Genomic DNA, 20,695 nt, shown 5'->3' on the forward strand with positions numbered 1-20,695 from the left:
ATTTTTCAGAAACCTGAGATCTCTAAAGAAGCATAAAGATTAATTACATGATGGTCAGAGGAATTGGAGGTTTCCCACTTTGATATATATATATATATATATATATATATATATATATATATACCCTTTAATAACAAAAGTGATGGTCTTCACAGGCGGCGCATACCGGAATGATTGGAGGAGATATCGATCATAATGCAACTCTTCTTTGTGCCTGCCTGCATCAACACTGGGAAAGCCCTAGTGATCAGCTGGAGGAGTTGCAAGTTGTGGCTAATAAGAAAAAGCACACGGGTCTAAAAGGAAAACATACCTCTACTGCTGTGAGCTTCTTGTTCATGTTATTTTTGCGATGCTAACTGGTATATGTCTGCATGTCTGTTGCGTGAAGATGATGAAAAGCATCACTTTGATGATGAAACAATATCCTCATAAGTATCTATCTACATTAGCAGGTACGGTCCATCAGCAAGGGATCAATATTATATTATGTCTTTCACAAGTAAAGACTTTAGTACTCGCAATCAGACCCATCTGCTAATTCGATACAGAAATCATCCGTTGAAGTAAATCTCCAAATGTGTATCATATGGATATGTAATTTTGTGCATGTATTTGTTACCATTACAATAGTTATGTTTATGACAGAATTATTGATGACAGAAAAATTAGAGAAAGGAAGATCACCTGCTGGTACCCCTGAAACGGTTTTAGCTGCTCCTAAGAGCTTCTGGCACATAGTAGTTCCTGAAAAGCTAAGAAGGGAGTACTTTGATAACTCTAATCTATCAGAACTGGTCATCTGGGTAAATCCAAAGGAGGTTGTCCATGTCTGTAGAAGCTGAGGAACCGCTGGTAACAGCAGCCTTTCTACTCCTAAAGAACAAAGCAACTGTAGAACAAATAAGAAAAGCAAGCTGGTGAGAATACATCATCTCGTGAGCCTCGATTAACATTTACGCAGAAAGAACTGATGAAAACCAATAAAATAAGAATCTCATTCGACATGATCAATGATTAGTTTAACATCCGGCATCAGAAGAAATATAAAATTAACCATAACATAGGAAAACAGACTCGTCAAACCTCTTTCAACAATAAATACAAGTTCAACATTGCTTAAATGAAGCTGAATCCTATCTAAAAATTCTTTCATAGAAAAAGCTCAAAGTAGAAGAAATAGTAAGTTCAGCCATTAGCTATGAACAATCTTAAGGGGAAATTATAAGATGTAAGTAATCACCATGCAAGTTTTATAAGAATGATTTGGTCTCGGTCTAGTTAATTGAAACTTAACTGAGAGAGAAACATATGCAGATCAAATGTTCCTCAAACAATGTGATGCATGTATTTTCCCAATGCAAGCTCGATCAAAGTTAGACAAACATTTTTGGTGGTATTACCTTCTCCAATTCATTCACAAGAAGACGACACATTCCCTTTCGGCGATACAGAACACGAGTACCTATTAAAGGCATTTCTGCTGCCTTGTCACCATAGACCCTGGATCAAGAGTGTAAAAGCAACATTAGTTCAGCAGAAAGCAAAATAAATTGAGAATGCATGAAAATGTAAGTGTTAAAAGTGATAAAGAGCAACATAAGAACCTGAAAGTAGCAACTGATACTAGTTCATCTCCCTTCTCCAGAAGCATAGTGTAAAATCCCCAAAAATTTAATCGTTTAAGCTCTGATCTGAGAAACAACAAGGCAGGATTCAACATAAGCATCTGAAGACAGAAGTTGTTTCACTTTGGATGAAGGCCTTCAGATGAAAGCTATTGAAATGGCACATATGGCACTAAAAGAATCAACTTAAAGGGAAGCTAAATTAAACACAAATCTAGCAGGCTTTGTTTAAACACAACGAGGAGCTGCACCAAACATGAATGGTCAAGAGATCAAACATTTGAGCCACAGCTTCAGGAAAATATCAACTGCTAAATAGACTATAATAGAAATTAGATTTGGAAAAGGTTCGTTGTGTATTATTTTACTGGAGCAAAAAAACCATGAGTACTTGCGTTGGAAGATTTCTTGCCAGAAGGCACAAGTTTGTGCATGTCTTCAACCTGGTAAACTTCTCAAACTTGTGCAGCATATCAAGTTAACCTTGCAGTATGATCGAAAACAATGATCGCAAGAAGTCAAACAAGTGGCAAGTCAGAAAAGGTCACTGATCTTATTAGAAGGTTATGGAGTGAGGATGGAGAACTTTATACTCCATCGAAAAAGTTGAGATTGCTTGGCAATGCCATAAACATTAGTCTCCCCTCCTTTTTATTAATAAATTTTGATTATGGAAATATTCATCCTAATCATAACTCGACACGTGGCAGGACAGTTAGTAATGAGAAGACGGGTTCTGGTCAACAATTAGGCTATGTGGACACTAATCTAAAATAGTAGTTCAAAGAAATATTTTATCAATACCTCGAAAATAGCAGGCTGGGGGAACATTCTGCTCGTATTGCAGAATATTCCCCTAGTTAACCGCTATAAAAGGTTATTTAGGTGTGGTAATCGAGGTCAGTCGCTATAAAAGGTTATTTAGGTATGGTAATGAAGACATTACCCATAGAGATAAAGAAGGGTGTTGAGTTTTATATGATCTTTGCATGTTCCTTAGATTAAATAGAAAACAGTGTTGGATAATTAAAAAAATATCATTATGGAATAGTGTCATCAAGATAAGAATACAATGTTGCTCGCTGTTTTGTGCAATCCAAACTATTTAAAACAAGTTATCGCATGAGTTTGCGACCAAAGAGCATCAGGAATCTGACTAGACATTCTAAATCATTAGTATAAAGGTGAATGAAGATTTACTGCAAGGAGCAAATTTCTGGAGGGCATAGACAAAATAAGGAGCCAACTAAGCAAAATCTACACTCAGATATAAAACGAACAAAAACACTGCAAAGCTTATTTAGGTTGACATTAACATCATCAAGTTATTAAACACCAAGAATTATAATTCAAGCATACCCAAGGACATAGATCGTTATTTACTGATCTGACAGTTAGAGGACATAAAAATCTATACTGTACCAAGCGGACTACTCAATATGGCTTACCTCTTAGTACTATACCAGTAAGGATCCTATGTCTAATCCAAATCCAACCAGGTCTCCTAGCCAACTGCAGGTAATGTTTGAACCTCCCAACGACAAGGTTTCATCTCTCTCTCTCTCTCTCTCTCTCTCTCTCTCTCTCTCTCTCTCTCTCTCACACACACACACACACACACACACACACACAGACTTGTGTGCACCTCATAATCAAGCAAAATTATTATTTTTACAGACTTTTATTATCGCACTCAAAACAAGACTAGTAAAACATGAGCAAAAGAGAAAGTTGCTTCTGCTGCAGTAATACTAGAGTAGCAAACAGCTTCTTTACACAAGAAGTTGCTGTTCTGAATTCTGATAGTAACACTAAGGTAGCAAATAGCTCAAGGTAGGAGCAAAGTGCTTGTTGATGTAGAAGCACAGTATTCTAGCACAAAGCTAGCAAGTAGTTTTGTGCAGGGTCAAATTGTCTACTGCTGCAGCAGCAGTAAAATTCTACTGGTTTTAAGCTAGCAAATAGCTTATGATAGTAGCAAAGTTACTATCATAATTGTAGTACAAAAAGTTGTTGCTGGAGCAAAGCTGTTATTGCTTCTGCAATGATAGTACTAAGCTAGCAAAATAGCTCTATATAGGAGCAAGGCTGCTACTGCTGCAGCAATATTAGTACTAGGCTTGCAAATAGCTTTATATACGAGCAAATTGCTTCACATTTCTAATGACCTAAAACACATTGGTAGGTTCATGAATCTTGATTGAACCAGAGAAGTCAAAGTTGTTTCAGTCACATGGATTATCATAGAACGCTATACAATTCTGCCTGCACCTTTTACATGTCCTAAGCCCAAAAGTTCTGAAAGAAAGTGCAGTAGAGAATTTGCTTCACCACTAATCACAAGATGGGGAACAAATTCAAGAGCAAAAAAAAAATCTAAACCACAGGTTCGATAGGTGAGAATGGTGGTGTGGCATCCACCTAATGTTGTGATCTCACTTCTCTTCCCATTCCAATTGACATTGTTCTTGACATATGATAAGTTTGGAAAACATATTTCATTTATTTTTCAGGTAAAAAATATGTAAAGATAAGGTTTTATGGGGACTCATGGGGTCCAAGTCCAGTGTCCAACTGCAACAGCACCTGGGTAGTTGTACCATATAGGTCCGACCACTAAGCAGTTCCGGTCCTTGATCGAGAATTTAATCCTTACTGAACATACAATTCCTGAGTCACACTATCATGTTAAATAAATAAAGGTCATCAAATGCCACACCAAGGTAACAAGATTCAGCAAGTCATCACTTCATACACATGTAAACTGACATAGATAATTGGGCAAAGTAAAACAATATTACATCTAAAATTTGAGAAAGTGTCTTACTCTTTATTGAAAAGAAGATCAGCAACGAGATCACTCTGAGTACGAGTTTCAGTCATCGGCACAAAGCACTCATGCAGTACATCAAGTGCAATACATAGCTTGCTGTGATGCTCAGCCATGGCTTCAAGGGCAAATCTTCCAAGATCTGAATTATCATTACTGCCCCATCTCAATAAAGTCCATGATAATCCCACAGCGGAAGTTGGGTTCGATTTCCCAATAAGTTCACAGAGATGATAGAATATCTGCAGAAGCAATATAAGAAACATCAAGAACAAACTTTCCATGAGTGACTTCTACTAATTGAAGGAAAAGATGAACTCACATGAGAAAATAAAAGAATTGATAGAGGAAGCTTGAATCTTTAGAAAAGGTAAACAAGGAAATGGAGGTTCCAACTGTAAATAGGATTCAAGTAAATGCAATATGTTAAAAACAAGAAAATCAAATAGGATGGAAGTGCTTCTTGCGTTTTTGCTCTGTATAACTAAGGTCGAAAATCAAAAGCAAACTAGTACGCCACTGTACATTATCATACACAGTGATCATTTTGACCAAAATCTGATAAAGCCAGCACTGTGAAACCACTAGTCAGTTGAACCCAATTAAAGATTCATATGCATACAATTTGTCCACATTTCAGACCCTCCGATTATTTCTTCCAACCACCATATGCTATGTGCCCACATCCATCCATATCTGCTACATAGAGTACTACATCTCTGGTGTACTGATCTAACTAACATGGTCTCTTTATAATTTCATAAGTATCTCCTCCAACTGCTGCTAAGCTTCTCACCTGCATGTCTGAGTAATTAAGAACCAGATACTGTATTATGGCATTGTTCAAGTCAGGTGACGGCTTATTTTCCACCAAGTCTCTATAAGTTTACTGACCAAAGAGGTTTAGACGATTTACAGTGTCAATATCTGGAGAATAAAGGTCCCAAGAAGGACCAAACTTTAGTTCCTTTATCACTGCCACATCAGTTCTTAGACATGGACAATTTTAGATCAAATTAAAACCCACTTCGACAACGGCTCAATCTATGAATTTTGAAAAGATGATTACAAGTCTAGTGAACAAATAAAAACATAGAATTTACCAAAATTTGAAACACGTGGAGATAAATTTAGCAGTAAGTTATGTTTTCATTATATCAATCACTACAGAAGTTCAAGTGCACCAAAAAGGATTCATTATATCCAGCAAAAAATGAAGGCACAAAAGATCAAGTGCCAAAAAGGATTCAATTCTTTTGTTGAAATGTACCTTTAAACATTTCTTACTGCAAAACCAATTTCCAGTTGGACAAGAACCAAGCTGTTGTAATCTTTCACCTCTCAAGCAACCTACATGATCTACAGAAAAGAAAATTTTAGATGCACAAACATATGGGTGCATGCATACGTAAGAAGGTAAAAAGTCAAAACATACATTCTCCTTCACATTGATCACAGGAAAACATTGTTGTCTTTGTAAATTGCTCTACATCATGATTGTATTCACTGTGGTCACATATGCCACATCTACATGATGGACAAAACCATTTTCCTTCAGGGACATCCTACATGAAAACCAACATTAATAGAATTTAGCCACCTGATATATTATAATTGTTAACAAGTTAGAGGTACATAATTTGGAAATTAAACTTGACACGGTTTCAGAAAGACAATTTTGATAAAGCCACAACAGTAACAACCTCTCACCTGATTATGTTGGATCGGAAACAAGAATCATTAAACATAAATTGGTTCTGTTAAAAAAAGTCATCGCATAGTATAAGGTGTCATTACTATTTACTCATTATTTCCAAACAATCCCTATTTGGTCAAAACCTATCAGCTCAGATCTATAAACTTAAGTTAAATTTCCTAACCAGAGCATGTAAAGGACTTCTTTAGACACATCCAAGCTACATTTGGGACTTCTCTTAGGTTTATTTAGCACTATTGTTAAATATAAATGTATTACATGTAGAAAGGTTTTGATGAATACAACTTAGACAAAAGTTTATTAAAGATTCATTTTAATTAAGATGCTACTAGTGCATTGTTCCTACTTCCTTGTTATAAACCTCCAGATGATACTGCAAACTCTAAAGATGGGGCTCTATCAAACTTAAACTTTCCCTTCTAAGTGGCTATTAAGAGTTACAATTGGATTAGAAAATGTCGATATATTCTTTAAATAGAGAGGGACTGTCTGGCCTTTAATAGCAGCAGAGAAACTTCAATGATTAATTTAAGGTGCTTTCCATTGACAAACATGCCCAATACCCTTCTATATCTTAATCATCTCCTTTTCTCTTCTTTGATGTCCTTCTATCTGTTAATTTGATAGGAAAATAAGCCCAGCAGACCTCAATTGTTAAGAATAAGCACGTCCAACCTTTTTAAATGAAAAGCAGTAATTGCACCAGGCCTTAGTCAAACTCCGACTTGCAAGCATTTCACTTGTAAGATATTGAACTTTTACCTACAAGTGCTTCTGTTTCACATTAAAATAGCAAATAAAGCGGTCAGAGATGAGAGTTAGACCTTATAATTTTATGCACATAAAAAGAAGATAATTCATAACAGAGAACCCAAATATCATATCCTCATTTATTATGCAAATAATACAATCAATGCAGTTGAAAGCACAAGAAATACAGATAGCATTATCCTTTAGAGTAAATGACCATGACAAAATTCAACCATCCATCAAAGACACTGTGCTACAATAGAAAAGGTAAAGAACACGGCTGCTGAAACTTCATGTGCAAACAAGGTAAAAGATAATAAAGCCAACAATATTCAGCAAGTGAAATGGAAAACAAGCTCTGTTAAGACAATTTCCAGGTAGATGCAGCAAACAGAGTAAGACATTTTACAATCAATAGATTAAACTAGCAACTTACCTCTAAGCCCATGCAGGTTACGTGAAATGCTGATGGACAGTGGTCGCATAATATCAATGCACCACCATCTTGACAGATAGAGCAGATTGTATCACTTTGATGTTGAGTAAGGTCACCCTTCAATCTGATGTGTGGGAAAATTTTTTGCTTGCTAGCATGCATCATCTGCATTTGACACTGTAGTAAAGATCTTCCATCAGATAAAAATATAGTGGCAGAAGGCCTTTGAGTTCTATTATCACTGTGAGCTGCAAAGCTTGCAAGATCGAACACTGTTTTACAGCACATGCACTTTATTCCAGAATGATTTATCCGGCCTTCCTTCCTAGACTGTCTGTCTTTTTCACACATACAATAAACCTTCTGCCTCGGTAATAGTATATCATTGTCAATAAGCCAAGACAAAACTGTTTTTGCAGAATGCTGGCTAGAAGATTCTACAAGTTGCTGCAAACTTGTGCTTGATCTACGCACACGAGATGAAAAGCTTTCGCCCGTTTTCTCATCTTGTTTGATAGATTGGGATGCCACTCTTCTTTTAGATTTTTGACAATCAGCTTCCTGACCAGATAGACAAGTTTGTGTGCTACCATGTGAAGGAGAAAGAGGCATGCTTTTCTTCTTTAAATTTGCAACTCTTTTGAATCGCAATCTACCAAATTTACGTTCACCAAATTCTGATGAATTACAAGAAAATGTTGATTCTCTTACAGTTTCCTTATCCAAAAAGTCAGCAGGTTCATGGAAGCCTTTACTTGTTGCAGCATTTGAAATGGTACAGAGTTCCCATTGTTTATCATTCTTTTCAGATTCAATGTGTTCAACGTTCAATTCGGATTTGACCTTTTTCTGGTTGCCCACAGAATGGAGAGACTTAATGGTGGAATTTCTATTTTCTTTCAAGTAGGCCTTACAGGCTGTAATAAGAGAATGAAAGGACTTGCCACTTGGTGACCTGTAACATAATTCTTGCTTAGTTTTCTTGTCTTTAAGATAAAAGAACCAGCCCATGTATAAAAGATGTCTTTTAGCATTCAATCTCAGCAATTTAACATTCGCATCTAAGATTGCTCGTTTACCATTTTGCACTTGCAAATCCATGAAACCCTCATATTCCGTTATTGCTTCTGGTAAATACTCAGGTTCAATGTCCTCGTCTGCCCTAAATTCCACCTTTTTGTTCCCAGAAGCAGCACAGTTGAAACTTCTACCTGAGCAATTCACACGGTAATCCACTATAGAATGCAACCTCTTTGTACTGCAGCCTGAGCGGTCATGCTCAGAATCATCAGAATATTCACACTCCTCGTCCACCTTCTGGTGCAGCAAATCACTGCAGGCCTTGATAAGGGAGTAATAGATTCTTCCTTGAGGTGAAGAGAAACGAAACCTTAAGATTGCATCTTCTCTAAATTCGACTGTCCAACCCAAAGCCACAAGATGTTTCTTCACTTTTTCTGATAGAGATTTGCAATCAAGCTTCGCCAAGCTTTTCAGCCTTGACTTTCCACCTCTCATCTTGGATGCATATACTTCTACCAACCCAGGGCAGTAGCTGGCATCAAGTTTCAGAGGCTTCCAATTGTTTGCAACACTACAGCTTGGGATATTCTCAGCCTTACTGTGCATGGATGTGAGGATGGAGAATGTGCCTCGGACCTCGGCTGCATGATTCTCTGCTACAAAGGTGCAATCAGTTGTTGTGTCTGAATTTTCTTCCACTGTTTTCCATGCTTCACAGGCTGTAACCAGAGACCCAAAACGTTTTCCCAGAGGAGAGACATAATACTTACGACCATGAACATCTTTGATGAGCTTCCATCCTACAGCCATAAGATGAGACCTTGCAAGTTGACGCAAGACATAAAGCTTTTTCTTCAAATCTATAGGACAAAATTTATTGCGACACACTTGTATGAAATCCTGTAATGCTTTCGAGCAAACCCTGGGTTTCATTGATGCTTTAGTACTGTCGCAGGATTGAAGAAACCCATCTGCACCTGAAACCTCTGTAGCATCAACTACTAAAACTGCTTGGGAGGAATTCTCACTAGCATACTTCAACTGACATGGACTTTGAGCACCTGAAATTAAGGCACGATCATCAGGTGTGTTTAGTCCTGAAGAGCAATTATTGTCTGTACCATTAGTCAGATCATCCAATCCAAGGTCAGCACCTTGAGGACAAATAACATCCTCCATTGAAGTGCAAACATCAACTGAAGCCATGCCAGCAGTTACTAATTGTTTAGAGATAACATCGGAAACTGAAATGGTATTCGCTGCAGACCATACTTCCTCAATCAACTCTGACAACAGTTTTTCCCAAATATCTTTTGTTCCAAAAGCCCAGCTTTTGATTTTGTCCTGAAAAACATGAGTAGCTCTCAAGTTGCACCATATCTGCCTGATTGAAACAGGCAAGCTACCTGCACAGTCAAAATTTTGAAGCAATTGAAGGAACAACCACTGGCCACGAGGCTTCCAATGCCCAGAAGCTTCATCCCAGTCTTGGGTAAGACGCAACCTCTCAATGGTTAAAATAGCCTGGTCTCCTAGATCCGGAAAGAGCACTCTCCTCTCTTCAAAACCTTCGTCATGATCGAAAACTACACCTTCCCACCAGGCATCGTCAACCAAGGCATCAACACACAGCCCATATCTGATCTCTGAATTTCCAATGCTGACATGAGGTGGCACCGGTCTAATTCGTGGTCTGCAACTTTCAGTGGCTGTGCTGAATGTGCCTTCAATTGCATCTGATACTGGAATCACCTCCTCAGGTTCTGAAATACGGTCACCACTCAATCGATTGGCATGCTCAACAACACGGAAAAACTCACCACACTCAATGACCACTGCCAAATGCCAAGACTGAAGGCCTTCATGGAAATGTCCCACCTAAATTAACAAAACAAACATAAGAACTAATGGAGGAAGCCAGGGCATCAAAGTTTAATCAAATACTTAGAAGGCAAAATAGAGTCACGATGCAGTTGTTATTCACTGTCCCAATAGCACAAAAAACCATAAATAGGACCACGAGAAATTGACGAGGCAAAAGATGAGGACGAACTTCAAAATTTTGGAAAAATGGGGAATGCAGCCACCAGGATAATTCGTAGTTTCTGATACAATCACCGTCGCTGAAGAAACTTTAGCAACAGTGAGCAAATTAAAAATTAATAATTACAATTACAAAGCAGCCATAACAAAGTGCATGCCATAACAAAGTGCATGCCATGCCAAAGTGCATGCGAAAGCAGCCATAACAAAGTGCATGTCAAAGTGCATGCACTTTGTTAGTAACTCAAACAAAGTGCATGCCAAAGCAGCCAAAACAAAGTGTATGCCAAACTGCATGCACTTTGTTAGTAACACTAACAAAATGCATGCACTTTGGCATGGCATGCACTTCTTTACACAAAAGAAGTTTCTGTTCTGATAGTAACACTAAGGTAGCAAATAGCTCAAGGTAGGAGCAAAGTGCTTGTTGATGTAGAAGCATAGTATTCTAGCACAAAGCTAGCAAGTAGTTTTGTATAGGGTCAAATTGTCTACTGCTGCAGCAGCAGTAAAATTCTACTGGTTTTAAGCAAGCAAATAGCTTATGATAGTAGCAAAGTTACTATCATAATGGTAGTACAAAAAGTTGTTGCTGGAGCAAGGCTGTTATTGCTTCTGCAATGATAGTACTAAGCTAGCAAAATAGCTCTATATAGGAGCAAGGCTGCTACTGCTGCTGCAATATTAGTACTAAGTTTGCAAATAGCTTTATATACGAGCAAATTGCTTCGCATTTCTAATGACCTAAAACACATTGGTAGGTTCATGAATCTCGATTGAATCAGACAAGTCAAAGTTGTTTCAGTCACATGGATTATCATAGAACGCTAAACAATTCTGCCTGCACCTTTTACATGTCCTAAGCCCAAAAGATCTGAAAGAAAGTGCAGTAGAGAATTTGCTTCACCACTAATCACAAAATTGACGAGGCAAAAGATGAGGACGAACTTCGAAAGTTTGGGGCAATGGAGAATGCAGCCACCAGGCTAATTCGTAGTTTCTGATACAATCACCGTCGTTAAAGAAACTTTAGCAACAATGAGCAAATTAAAAATAGCAATAAAAAAACCATACCGCAGAAACTCGCATGAATTTAAGATGGTTTGTTAAAGAAGTTCGTTTAGAAGACGACGAACAAGCATCCCAACTCATTCATCAAAAACAAATATGAGAGACTAAAGACAAGCACGGCATCAGATTGCGTCGCAAACGAATTCAACATCACGATCTCGCGACCATATCTCGACCAAAGCAAGGGAAGAAAACGGGGAGGAGGAGGGTTTAGCCGGTACCTCGACCGCCTCTCCGGTCATCAACTTCTTTCTTCGCCGCTTCCTCGTCGGCTCGTCGTCGATCGCCATGCGGGGACGAGGGTTTAGGCAAGGGTTTAGGCAAATCGTGATTGCCCTCGAAACCCGAGGAGGGCTTATAGGGGAGGACCCGCGGATCTCTTTGACATGGACGTGGCAATGGTTTAGGCAAAGGGTTTCCGGGGTTGCCAGCGAAACCCGAGGAGGCGTTGCAGCTTCGCTGATCTCTCTTATATATACACAAGAGAAACACTCGTCGACCTCTTCGTGTCCACCGCAGTTTCGCAGGAAGAAAATTCTGGCCGTTGATATCGATCTCATCAGATGGAGTTATTTGGACTCTACACGACTCCTACTCGGACTCCGGAATACCCAATATTCTTTGAATAATGAAGTATAGTACCCAAGTTATACCTTCTTTCTTATTGGAGGAAAAACGGAGTCCACCTATGGAAAAATCGCAAGAGGAAATATTAGGATGTGCGTGGCCGTGGCATCGGTCATCGTGTCAAGTTGGACACAATGCAACTAATCGGCAAGCGCCACGTGAGTGTTCGATCGGCTTCAAAAATAGATAATATATGTATATGTATATTTATTGGTAATAATGAGTAATGATGATGATAATGAGAGCGATGCATACATGTATGATTTTGAAAGGGCAGATAGGATATAAACATTCATGTTCTTAGTTCATTAAATAATGTCCTAAAATTCTTACTTTATATTGAACACTAAATTATGTATGTTGATTCACAAAGTTGATCTCTAATTGATGCTTCAAAGTGTAATTACAAATTAATAATTACAATTAGAAAGCAGTCATGCCAAAGTGCATGCATATATATGCCAAAGCAGCCATAACAAGAAGCATGCATGCCAAATTAATAATTACAATTACAAAGCAGCCATAACCACATGCATGCATAAGGTCCATGTAACTTAAATGTGTAGTGCAATTACAAATTAATAATTAGCTCTTTAATGAACTCATTTTATAACATACTTTACAAAGTGCATGCATATTACTCATATTTTTTATCTTGAAATAACATACTTTAATAATATAAAAAATACTTATCAAACCCAACAAACCTCTTAACAAGTATTTTTATTCATTTTATATAAAAATATATTTTATTTTTATTTTTAAAAAAAATTGAGCACTTTCACATATATTCAGATTTTACACATAAACATACATTTAGATTCGAATTTCAAATCTATTATTTGTATAATAATATACCAATCATTAATGATTTCTTAGTAGAAACTCAAACTCATTTTGATTTTTATTGTTATATATTTTTTATAATCTCTCTCGTCTATTTATAGATAAAACAAAAAATCTAGGATAAATAATTAAAAGAATCTCTCCAAAATTAATATAAAATAAAATGATATAATTATAAGATTGTAAATAAAAATTATAATCTTTTCCCTAAATTTTAGGATTGTATACTACACAAAATACAAATAGAAGCAAAAGTTTTCATCCCTTTTGGAGAGAAATGATGTAGAGAGAAAATAGACTAACGCACATCATCATCTTATTATATTCAAGTTTCCTATGATGATAGTGAGTTAGATTTATTTCATGTATCCTTTAATTGGATTTGAGATGAGTATATAAGGATAGAAAATTGGGAAAAGTTTTGTGTTATTTTATACTACCAAAATTTAAAATAATTCAAAGACTATACAATTTCTCAAATTTTAGAAATCTACATAAAACAATATTTCTATAGACAATTTTTGATGCATTCGTCGGAGCAAATGCAAAAAAAAAAAAAGTTTTGGGATAATTTTGGTGAAATTGAGATTTCCAATATCTTAAAATTCCAATTTAAATGTTAATTCATTTAAATCACATGCATGGCTTTTGTAGAGATCAAAAGATGGCACAAGCGAATCATGCGTGCGACATACTGGCATCAAAAACATATAACATGTTTTTGGTAGCAAACCGTGACACAACTGCAAACAACTACTTTTATAGGGGAAAGAAACATCAAGAGTCACTAAGATGGAAACCAACAACAAAAACAAAAAACAGAAACAAATAGAACAAAACCACCGGTTGTAGACAGACAGCGGACTCCATCCGACCGTTCATCATGCATCCGACGGATCTTAGTTACGGATGGGGCTTGGTTTTGGGCCTGGGCCTGAGCATGGGCTTGGACATGGTTTGGGATTGTGTCTTGGATTGGCTCGTGGCACACTGTAGTCCTCCAATGAAACGATCAGTGACCGCCGTCCTCCTCCCCTTCTCGACTGCCCTGTTCAAGTAGCAGCATCAGCAGGGTGTATCGAATGATTCCTGCAGCATCGTCTTCCGGAAACTAGCAGAGCAGAGGAGAGAGGAGATCTAAACGAAACAAGAGGAACAGAGAGGATGTAGAAGTGGAAGAAAGGAACGAATTCGATACCTGAGACGGGATAGGCGAGACTTCCAGAACAGAGCAGAGTGACGACCACGAAGCAGAGGAGCCATCGAGACCTGAGGCAGCGACCTGTTCCTGCATCCATGTCCTGATGTAGAGAGAGAGAGAGATTGAGAGAAGCGGTGGAGCGGCATCACTTTTATGTCGAGTGGAGACAGAGAGGATGAGAGAGAGAGAGAGAGAGGGGACAGAGGAGGAGGAAGAGACGTGCATGGCTTACATGGGTCGCAAACGTATCGTTGCGCGAGCCACGTAGTGACGTTGGGTACGTCATCTCCTCGAAGAGTACAAAATAATCTCTTTTTAATATATAATTATAATTAGTATTTAACTATATCCAATTTAAAAATAAAAATATTTGAAACACCCTTTTTTATCATAATAATTACTAGAGAATATTAAATATTATTTAGGCTTTTAATTAAATAATCAGATGTCAGTTGATATATATATATATATATATATATATATATATATATATATATATATATATATATATATATATATATATATATATTACACCTAATTTATCAAATATATCATCAAATATTAATTTTTTTTTAGTGATATCCTAAAATAATTTTGCTTGTTGATAGAATGTGCATCGTCAACTAATTGTCATTCGATATGCAATCATTTTATTGTCATCATGTACAAGAGGTTAAGGGAAAACTATTTAAAGTGGCTAGAGATTATTTTCCTATAATATATTTTATAAAATATTTTATATTTTTATTTGACATCAAAGAGATTGAATCAAAAAATCTCTTTTAACCTAGGACTTCGTATAAGTGATATATCAGGAGCTCGATGTTTTCACATCAAAAGCATATTAATCAACCATATGTATACGAGTTCGAACCGTAATAAATCGATCAAGACATGGGAAAGTGACTTTTCCCATGGCTAAGCCTAATAATTATGATTTATTATTATCATAATAAACTAATTATTATGATTTATTATTATCATACTAAATCATAATAATCATGTTTAAGCCTCTCTCATTATATGATTATCTTTTCTGACACGGAAATATGTTATAAGGTAGACATATATTTATCATAATACTTATCTCATGTCACTGCCTATCCTACACCACAGGAAAAAAAAAAAAAATTTTAGGTGATGAAGTCGAATTTTATTATCCTTCTAAGGATAATAAAATAATATCACATCAGTCTTAACCTGCTGACTCACTCAGGGACCTACTCTCACCTTAGTATAATCAGGGCAGAAGAGCTCATGCACCTCCATTATCCTATGACCCAACAATGGGAAAGTGACCTTTCCCCTCTATCAACCATGATTTCGGGAATGATCATTTGCCCAGACACAAGGAGCATCAATCTCTGACGGTGAAACCCATCTCCCCCTTTTTTCAGGAGCATTAATCCCTGACAACTAAACCCATCTCTCCCTTTTCCATGAGCATTAATCCTTTTCGGTCACCCAACGCGAATAATCGCCGTCCTCTTTTCCCATACAAATGTTAGCCCAGGCAAACAATGCCCCTACGATCATTCTTTACTAACAAGGAAAGGAACTAGTCAGCTATTGACATAAATGAGCCCCCGAAGGATCACGAATAAAGAGAGGAGCCAATAGCCTCCAACCATCAACTGTCTAGGTATAAAAGCCAACCCCCTGAACCTAAAATTAGGGAATGAAAAAAATTCTACTACTTTAATTCCCAAGATTGAACTTACCATCGAAAGGATTGAGTCGGAAACTCCCTTGACGTTGACCTCTTATGTATGAACCTCGATGAAGCCAAGACACTTCTTAGTTCGACTCTAGAATCTCGAGAAGGCCCAACTATATTGGCCTAACGTAGAATCCATCTCAAATGAATAAGTAACATATTAGGATCATGTCAACTAGTTTCCCTCGTCACAGTCAACATTCGAGAGCATCAGGTGGACTCTCAGGATGAGCTTGTGCCTTCGTGATGGGATCAAACCATGTTGACTCCCTAGTCAACGACATCGTGATTATAACACCATCAAAAATATTAAAACCATCTAATCCCTTTCGATCAATAATGTTAAACCTTCATCGAACAAAATTGGTATGTCATGAAGTTGAATTTACCATTCTTTGAAGGTGAAAAATTAAAACCCATTTGGACCGCTACAAAGTTGTTTTAAATCTTACGATAAAAAAATACATGAATTAGAGAAAACATTAGAAATTTGACTATCATGATTTCAACTCAGATAAAATTTGATAAGAGAAATATCTACTTCAATAGTGGCTCGATACCCCAATCAACAGTAAGATGACAGGACTCAATCTACATCTAGAGTATATGGTCATTAATTCAAATGGAGGAATACTTAGAGAATAGCAAATTATGACAAGAAATATTTTGTCCATGTAACATAATATTTTTCTTGATTAGCTTGATATAAAAGATTATTTTTGATATGATAATTAAATTTAGTTATTATATATAAAAATCACTCAACAGTTTATTGACTGCTTACTTAGTGTGGGAGGAACCGTCGAAAAACCCATATGACTTTAGTTTTCATATAAGTTGATTGTGGAGCACTTGCTCAAGTTTACCTTAGCCCTCGAACTAACGTTTTAACCTCTTTTATATTCACATCAAATGTATTATATATATGGCTTCAAATCAAATCGAGTTGATCCAGAGATTATCGATATTTACACTATTAATATATAATAAAAAAATAAAATATAAAAATTTTAGGTTTCAATATAGTTAGAAAAAGTTTTATTTTATCATATCGAGATAATTGTGTCAGATGTGGGTGATTAAGAAATTATTCTGTTTTAATATAGATTTTATCATTTCAATTTGATATTGATGTACCTTTTAATATATCATTTAAAATTTTATATTATGTCATTTATTTTAATCTTTTTCATTTTTGTGATAAAAATAAATTTTAAATTAAGGATTTTATAATATATATTAAAGTTTTTACCAAGTAAACAAGTCAATATCTTCAAAAAAAAAAAATAATGCGAAAGAGAAGGGACGAAATATAATTGCAACCAAATGAAAGTTGTGTATATCCACAAAGTTGATAACACTTAGAAACATGTGTTATTAATATGATTGGTTTTCATTCTCATGTCTGGATTGATTAGTATATTATTATATAAATAATAAATCTAAGATTTAAATCTTACACATTATATGTATTTGATATAATAATTTTTAAATTTTATAAAAAAAAATTAGAATACAATACTTAAAAGGAGAAGAGAAGGAGAATGAGTCACATCTTGTAATCTTCTATTATGATTACAACAAGATTACATGCGTGCACAGTCTTTCTCAAACAGTAACATCAAACTGATCATTTCTACGAAGATAAAAAGGACTGACCTTACGAAGGCTCACAGCTAGTCATCTTCTCTTCTGATCACACGAAGATTACATGCAGTCTCTCTCAAACAGTAGCATCAACCGATCATAATATATGTGGAAAACTAAGCCACCAACATGGACCTCTTCTCTGCCGCAGTTCCCAAGCACCAGCCACTGGGGGGACATCATGATGTTACTCTGCTCAAAGATTCATCTATCCACCTACGTGCATGTGTCAGCTATCTAATCCTCCTCCTTCCTCCCTCCTTCCTCCTTCCTCCTTAGACTGTGGTGTGGCGGATGGAGTGGTGCGTTGACGGTCATAGATTGCTTTGTCATTAGTAGGCGTGGTTGTGATCTTGACAACATACCTGAGATGAGTCCACAGAAAGGATTAATCATGAACAGTGGCATCGCCATGGAAGCTACTGTCATCAACAGTCGTTGCTGTTGCTGTTGCTGTCGCCGTGCAGAGGCGTGGTGGAGAAGCAATCCAAGAGACTCGTTGATGCGCATTGAGTACCGATCCCGCCAACTGTTGTCGTCGACGTTTCCATGGTGGAGATGAACACATCCGGCAGTAACTCCTCCATCAGTCATATATATATCCCTGTCAAGCATTGTATTTTCTACCCCATAAATTTGATAGGCGCCATATATGCCACAATAAACAATTCAATTCACCTGACTCTACCACACTGGTCAATTAATATTTATTAGAGTTTTACTAATATATATATATATATATATATATATATATATATATATATATATATATATTAGATCGATTCATCTTATCGATTAGTTTATAGAAGAATAAAGAAAAAAGATAAGTAATTGATTGTCAAGTTAGGGGTATTTCAGGTATTGGGTATTAGATAAAAAAATTATCTGAAAATAAATATTCTTTTCCGGAAAAGAAAAAAATATATATATAAAAGGTTTTGCTTTTTTTAGGATTCGCTCAAAATAAATCTATCGCTATTTTTATGTCCGTCTCTGTTTGTAGCTTATGACACTCTTTCACGTTTTCTTCGTCGTCGACATCCGACAGCACGCTGATCGTCCTGCTTTTGACTGCGCCCACTGTCATGAGAAGGATAAGGGGGGAAGGAAGAAAGGAAGGAGCTGCGGGCCCTACCCACCACGCAAATCCTAGGTCAGAAACATCGGCCGGTGCCAGAAGCGAGTCTCTCGCCCTCGCGTCGCCGGCCCACCCCCATCTCCCCTTCGACGGCATCACACCTCACTGTGAAGCGACAGACCAAAAGCAGCACCTCCGATGGTCCACACCCAATAAAGGACCCATGCGGACCCCACGGAGCCACTCTTTTCCCAACCACACATGGCTCGTCATCCCATCGCCCATCCACTGTTCGTTCAAATGCAAAGCCCGCCCCGGCAGTCCGGCCGGCCTCTCTTTCCATTCAAATCCCTACCTCACTTCCTTTCCCGACCTACGTGATCATAAAATCTTAGAGCGCACCCTTGTCCGTGCTCTTCTCGCTCTTTCCCTCATGAAGACCCCTCGCCGCCCTCCTCTCGACTTCAATTCCGAAGCTGCCGGGTGCCTGTCCGGGGTTATCCGCCGGTTGCTGTGTGCAAGCCTCCGCCACAGTGTGCATAGCCAGGGGGTCGCCATGCAGAAGAAGAAGCCGCCGGCGAGTCCCTGCGTTGTGGCACGACTGATGGGGCTCGACTCGATGCCGGTGTTCCCCTACACTCCTCCGGACTCGGTCAAGGGAAGTCGGTCCGCGAACTCCGCCGAGAGCTGGCCGGGGGTCTCGTGCAGTGAGGGGAGCAGTGGGGTGCAAATTAAGACCTCGTTGTCGTTTCGTGGGGCTCCGACGTACTTGAGGCAGGAGAATGAGGAGTTCCTGGTTCTAAGCTTCGCTCCTGAGAGTAAAGCAGAGACCACAATGGCGAAGGGCAGGAAAGACAAGGCAAGTACAGGGGATTCGAAGGAGAGGGAAGCCAACAGGACTGAGAGGAGAGTGGCAGAAAAGAAGACGAGGAACCAGCAGAAGAATTCTCACAAGCAGCAGCAGAATTTGCCCGAGAGAGAGCACAAGAATGGCAGGGGCTCGGTTGTCCCTTCTCCGAAGGAGAAGCTTCGCAGAGATTCCTGCACGGTTACAAAGCTCGGCGGCGGCAACGCAAAGGCCGCGGAACAAAAGAAGATGCAGAAGTTAGCAGCTGCTCAGGCGAAGAACGAAGCAGGTTGCAGCTCACAAGATTCGAGTCCAGTTTCAGTTCTGGATTATGGCTTCATGGACGGCGAGTACTCCATCTCCATCAGCCCTCCTACTTCAGGTATGGCTAATCGCTTCGAGTAGCGAAGTTAATTACCTTGGTACGTCGAGGGTGATCTAATCGTTCAGGAAATGCAGACGACGAGCGACGGCAGCAAAGCCCGAGAAGGAGACTGTCGTCAAAATTCGAGAATCTCAACTCGACATCTCCATGTTCTCATACGGAGACGATCTCAGGCATCACGAAATCTAGCAGAGCTGAGCAAGTCGTCAGGCGAGATTGGAGTCACATTTGGGAGAAGATCTGCACGCTCACAGAGGAGGATCTGAAGAGCACGACATGGCCGTCGGGAGATGTTTGGAGGTCGGAAGAGGTCGGCGAGATTGCTGCAGCAGTAGCACAGGAAATGCTTGATGTGGTCATCATGGAGACGGCATCTGAGCTTTCGAGTTATGCCACAAGATCGAGACCGTAAATGGTACCAAGTTTCCTCAGCACGATGATCCCGACAATCTTCAATGTTCTTGGAGCTCACGCAGTGATGCAAGCAGCGAAGAGCTACGACAGTTCCACAGTTGCAGAGCAGTACGACAAAGAGACTATATTTGTTTTTATTTTCCGCCATATCAAATCCATAATGCTATCGAGTATTGAGTTAAGTCTTCGATCAAATCCATAATGACATATCTTTTCTTCAGCTGTGCCAATAATAATTAACGGAATAACAAGTTATAATCACGGTTGGCTCAATGTTTTGTTGACTCGACTTTGACTATCCGTATGACATGCACATTAATTCTGCAACTTCATTCATTGATCTGACCACTGAGAAGCACGCATTGAATGATTCATTCTATATCAAACAGATCAGTAAGTCAACTTCACCTTCCATTCATTGTTAGTATGACAAGG

The 20,695-nt window shown here is 38.1% G+C and overlaps 2 protein-coding genes and 1 long non-coding RNA gene across 3 annotated transcripts; 1 reads left to right on the forward strand and 2 right to left on the reverse strand.

Moving 5' to 3' along the window:
- Positions 1 to 11,849, reverse strand: LOC135639839 (uncharacterized). The gene is made up of 9 exons (XM_065153796.1): positions 11,720 to 11,849; positions 7,362 to 10,262; positions 5,894 to 6,023; positions 5,729 to 5,817; positions 4,456 to 4,700; positions 1,608 to 1,694; positions 1,404 to 1,503; positions 688 to 892; positions 1 to 443 (listed from the first exon to the last, which is right to left on the reverse strand). The coding sequence occupies exons 1-9, from the start codon at positions 11,786 to 11,788 to the stop codon at positions 430 to 432; spliced, it is 3,840 nt and encodes a 1,279-aa protein (XP_065009868.1). The 5' UTR covers positions 11,789 to 11,849; the 3' UTR covers positions 1 to 429.
- A 1,822-nt stretch (positions 11,850 to 13,671) lies between these two features.
- Positions 13,672 to 14,369, reverse strand: LOC135640374 (uncharacterized). Its single transcript, XR_010497299.1, has 2 exons — positions 14,170 to 14,369; positions 13,672 to 14,019 (listed from the first exon to the last, which is right to left on the reverse strand). It is a non-coding gene; the product is annotated as an uncharacterized LOC135640374 (long non-coding RNA).
- A 4,174-nt stretch (positions 14,370 to 18,543) lies between these two features.
- Positions 18,544 to 20,601, forward strand: LOC135640499 (uncharacterized). The gene is made up of 2 exons (XM_065154974.1): positions 18,544 to 19,843; positions 19,921 to 20,601. The coding sequence occupies exons 1-2, from the start codon at positions 18,622 to 18,624 to the stop codon at positions 20,256 to 20,258; spliced, it is 1,560 nt and encodes a 519-aa protein (XP_065011046.1). The 5' UTR covers positions 18,544 to 18,621; the 3' UTR covers positions 20,259 to 20,601.
- The last annotated feature ends 94 nt before the right edge of the window (positions 20,602 to 20,695 follow it).

This window comes from Musa acuminata, chromosome BXJ3-6, assembly GCF_036884655.1.
Source record: "Musa acuminata AAA Group cultivar baxijiao chromosome BXJ3-6, Cavendish_Baxijiao_AAA, whole genome shotgun sequence".
NCBI classification, from domain to species: domain Eukaryota; kingdom Viridiplantae; phylum Streptophyta; class Magnoliopsida; order Zingiberales; family Musaceae; genus Musa; species Musa acuminata.